Source organism: Leishmania donovani, chromosome 30 (assembly GCF_000227135.1).
Source record: "Leishmania donovani BPK282A1 complete genome, chromosome 30".
NCBI lineage: Eukaryota > Euglenozoa > Kinetoplastea > Trypanosomatida > Trypanosomatidae > Leishmania > Leishmania donovani.
The window spans coordinates 745,773-750,546 of NC_018257.1; the positions used below are offsets into that span (position 1 = coordinate 745,773).

The 4,774-nt window shown below is 61.0% G+C and overlaps 1 protein-coding gene across 1 annotated transcript; it reads left to right on the top strand.

The window, feature by feature from the left end:
- Positions 1-630: 630 nt before the first annotated feature.
- Positions 631-4,257, top strand: LDBPK_302060 (hypothetical protein, unknown function; the record flags this gene model as incomplete). Its single annotated transcript, XM_003862870.1, has 1 exon — positions 631-4,257. The coding sequence occupies one exon, from the start codon at positions 631-633 to the stop codon at positions 4,255-4,257; it is 3,627 nt and encodes a 1,208-aa protein (XP_003862918.1).
- Positions 4,258-4,774: the final 517 nt, after the last annotated feature.

A 4,774-nucleotide genomic window follows, 5' to 3' on the forward strand; every position in this document is an offset into this window, starting at 1 on the left:
AGGTGTACCGGCTGCTTCATTCGCTTACGCTCACGTGTGACGCCAGCGGGTGCCGGAAGAAAAGGTACGGCAGCGGCGCAGGATACCCGCCCCCTGGTACTTTGCTCTTGTTGTTTGCCGCTTGCGACCTTTGTCTGTTGTGCTTTCTGTGGAGGGCAGCGGCGGGTCTGCTGCCGTTGTCGCCTCAACCGCCCTGGCCGTAGTTGTCCTAGCCGGCAGCGCTGATTGAGCTGTTCCCGTCCCCTCCTGTGACGGCGTTGACAAGGAGAGGCGTGCGTGTGTGTGTTTGGCAGCACAAGGCGACGCCGCTGCGAAACACGTGAGCGCCTTGCGCACCCTTCACGGAAGCTACTTGTTCCTTGTTGTGGTGGCCGCGCTCTTCTGCAGGATTTCTGTTTGGACTCCTCTGCGAGTGCGCACGTCCCGGCCCCTTTCGCTCGGCCTCCAAGGCGTCATCACGCACGTGTAGCAGCACCACCGCAGGGTTTCTCTTTAGGCATTGCCTTCGGTACTGCTCTTCCTTAAGTGCCCTCTTCTGTAGTCGACCTCTCTACGCAGCACCGGTCCGTTCTCTTCCGCACTTTTCGTTTCTGCTTGCGGTACCCGAAGCGGACCCCTCTCGCTTCACGGATGGCAAGTCTTCAAGAGGCGCCCTCACCGGCTCTCCTGCCATGCTCGCTTTCGGAAGTGGAGGCGGAGCTGCAGAAGACGCAGGAGACTCTTGTGGACGGGATCCAAGAAGAGCTCATGTGCGCCATATGCGGGTCTGTTTTTATCGACCCGCGCATTCTGGAGTGCCAGCACTGCTTCTGCCTGCGATGTCTCTACTCCACCGTGTCGCGCGATCGCACCTCGCAGATTGAAGTACCCTGCGCCTATCGTTGCGCGGCGGTGACTGTGACGCAAGGCGATATCCGCACGGTTCCGAAGAATCACTACATCACCAACACGTGTGTACTCCTGCGTCAGAAACTCGTTCGTCGATCTCGCTTGCTGGAGCGCAAACTGTTGCTCAGTGCAGCGGCGGACAAAGAACTGCCCACTCTCGCAAGGGAGATGAGGCTCGATTCAGCCGCCCTACCGCTGACGGCCGCTGCTGCATCGCCTGTGGCTACAGAGGCATCTCTTTCACAAGGGTCACCCGCCACGGTGACTTCCGCCCTCCTCATGAAGGAAATCCATGCTGCGAAGGAGCTGCACGAGTGCGAATGGTGCTCCTGCTCGTCACCCACGTGTGAGGTGTGCACATACTGCTGGAGCCGCGTCTGTGCCGAGTGTCGCGGGCAGTTTTCGGACCACCAGTACCTCTGTGTAGAGTTGCATCAACCAGGGCGACGACCCCCGGAGGGGTGGTTGCCTGGCGTGAGTACTGCCACCGCGGCCGATACGGATCGGGGCGCCGATGCCGGTCAAGAGAGAGAAGCTACAAGGATGGATTCTGCGAGCAGCGCCGCGCAGGTGGGAGCGACAGCCGCAGCGGGGGCGCAGACCCCTGACCAAGAGGCCCCGTTCCCGTACTTTATCGCACCGTTCTTTGTGCCAGTACTGGTGAAGGAGTGCCTGTTGAAGCAGCATGGCGCAACCCTGCAGCTGAGCGAGATCGACGTGACTTCCGTGACGGCCGTGCGGCTGGCAGTACCGGAGGTGGAAGTCCAGTGCCAACACCACACCACCGGCTTCGGCTTCAACTTCCGTGTTCACCCCTCCTTCAAGACGACGGAAGGGGTGGAGGTGGACTTGACAGTGCCACATTGGGCTGACGGCGGCGGCAGGCCTAACACTACCCTCTCTTTCCTCGCCAACACCGCCCGCCTGGGCGAGACCGTCTTGCAGGATCTGCGACGGCTCAGCACGATCATGAGCAAGGTGGTTCTGGAGCTGTCCAGCGCCGCACATCAAGCCTACGTGCGGCGCAACAAGGGGTTTCACATGTACGCCGTGCACGTCTGGTCGCTGGTGCGCGCCCAATGCGTCATTGCCCGCGACGCCCTGCTGCCCCACCTCGAACGTTCTCGCTTGCTGGAGAACATCATGGGGGACTTGGTTGTGTACCAGTTCCAGCAGACGGCGAGCCATGCATCGCCGCCGCAAAAGCACGCCATCCGCGACAAGTGCGTCGCCTTTATGAAGGCCGAGGTGCAGCTCTGCCGACAGCTGGACCAGGTGATGGAGGGCATCGACGCGGTTTGTCGCGGCATTTACACATTGCTGGCCCGCATGTATACCGTCATGAAGGAGCTCACGCAGCCGAAGGTTCACCGAGGAGGGGAGCACAGACGCTCACGGCAGAGTCGCCAGCAGTTCAGCGTGCGTTTGTTCCGAGTACGCCAGCAGAAACACCAGGACTCATGCATGCACGACTCGCACGGCCCCGCTGCTACATCAGCCGATGGAACGACGCCGTTGCCGCGCACTCGCGCAGGGTTCATCCGTTCCCTTTCACGGACGCCGCCACGCGCTGGCGCGGTCTCGGTCGAAGCGGAAGCACCACCATCCCCGCTTCCTCGCAGCGTTGCGGACACTGTTCCCGACCCTATCCTCAGCGATAGCCCCCGAGAGCCGGACTGCAGTTTTCGCGGGCAGGTTGCGGAGCATGGTGCGATGACGCGCACGCTTACGGAGTTGATGCTCTCCATCCTCCGGTGCTTTATGCAGGCCCGCATGTGGGAGTGGTCGCTGAGCAACACCTGCATTCGGGAGTGTGGCCTCAGTGAGGGAGACCGGCGTACGCTGCTGGCGGCTGAAGAGGAGCTGCAGCTGATCACGGACGACCTTCTGCACAGCATGTGGTCGTACTCGCGCATGACACACATTCTCGAAGTGGAGCAGGACGCCGCCGGTCCGGCGTCCTCGCTGGATATTCTGATGGACGCTGAGACCCTTGAGCTACTGAACAGTGCGCTGGAGTGCCCCGTGTATGATCACAGTGAGGTCTTCGAGTCCCTGAAGGCCCTCTCACACCTGCGCGCGCAGTTTGTGGCCTCTAGCTCCGCTGTCACGATTGTGGCCCGCAATCCGGAAACACAGCAGGAGTTGCTGAGCATGATGAGCTCCGTCTTGAACACCACCATGGCGCACCAGACCACAGTGTGGCGCCTCTTAGTTGAGGCAGCCGCCTCCCTGGATGAGCACTACGCCACCTACCTGCGCACGCGTCAGATGGACCCCACCGTCGGCGAGCGGCCATCCCCGAGTGAGGACACGCTACTGGCGGTTGACGTGTTAAAACTGCTGCAGCGCCAGAGCGGCGAGAAGCTGGCCGACTACCTCGCCGTAATGCCGAAAACAACGGACCACCACGACGACGGCAGCCTAAGAGGTGCTCACGCTCGACAAGGCTTTCCTCGCGCGGGCATCTTGGCGATGACACAGGGCAGCTGTCTGCCTGATGCGTCGAACGCCTCTGCTGGCGAGGGCGCTGCGCCGCCGCCGCACTGTCCGTTTCTCGCTGACTTTTCGTTGCGTGACACAGCGCTGTTTTCGTGTCAGGTCTTCGGCGAGGCTCTCGTGCGCGCGGCACACGGCGAGCATCTGCAGGCCGGATCTGCCCCCGAAGGCCAACACCAAGAGCAGCGGTCTGAAGAGCAGGCGAACGATGCGGAGGTTGCCGCCTCCGCGGCCGCTGAGGTGCCCTCTCCGCCTCCAGTGGCGCCGGAGCGCTTCACGATGTCGATGGAGAGAATCGTCTCCGCACCAACCGAAGAAGCGGCACCAAGGACATCACGGTCGTCTACTACATCCTTGCGAACAGTGGACGTTGACACACAGGGCAGCAGATTCGCGTTAAACACTGAAGCCGCGGCTGCGGCTACCCTCGCGCACGACGAGGAGGACAGCGCTGCACGCGATGAAGACGCCCCACACCGTGAACCGCTGTTTGCGGCGGACACGGACGCGTCTGTTGTGCTTTTGACGCGAGTCTCACCGTCCGCGGCAGACGTTGACGGCATTCGGAAAGCGGCAAAGCTCTTTGGGGCTGCCTTTCAGCTGCCAGCAACCACCACATCAGTGGGACGGCGGCGGCTCGTTTTGCTGCCCTTTTACCGCGGGGAGTGTGTGTACAAGGGGGTGTCGACCCCGTTCTACGTGGATGGGCAGACGGGCACCGTGCTGATGGACCCCCGAACTCTTTCCGCAGCAGGAAAGCGCCAGTACGCACTCCAGGTGCTCAGCTCGCCGCTATTCTTCATCCTCTTGAACTCAACTTTAAGCGTCTTCCTGCATCGACGGTACAAACTGGAGATCATATACAAGTGAATCTCCGCAGCGGAGAGTCGGAAGATGGCGTGGCGCGGAGGGAGGGAGGGGCAGGAGAGTAGTGGCGCGGGTATGCCTGTGATGCAGCTGTTTCCGGCACAGCAGGTGGTGGTAATCAGCGTTTTGGCGCACTTGCTCTAGCACAGGAAGGTGGTGACGAGGACGTCGGCGTAGCCTCTTATTTGTACAGAGGTGCCCGTCTGTTGCCTCCGCTCTGTGGTTCTTTCTCTTGTGCACCGCAGCCAGCGTGCTCCCTTCATGGTGCACATGATTGGCGCCAAAAACACGAGCACAGCCGAAGCTGCATTCAGGAACTCATATATACGTTCAGCTCTCCAACATGTGCGCGTGCGACTACTCGCATGCCCCCCTCCTTCCCTCTCTCTATTTCTCACACACATTCAGGATTAAAAGGACACCGACACACACACACACACACACACACACACACACACACACACACACACACACACAGTGAGAAAAAGAGAGTACGAGAGCTGCACGTACAAACGGCACG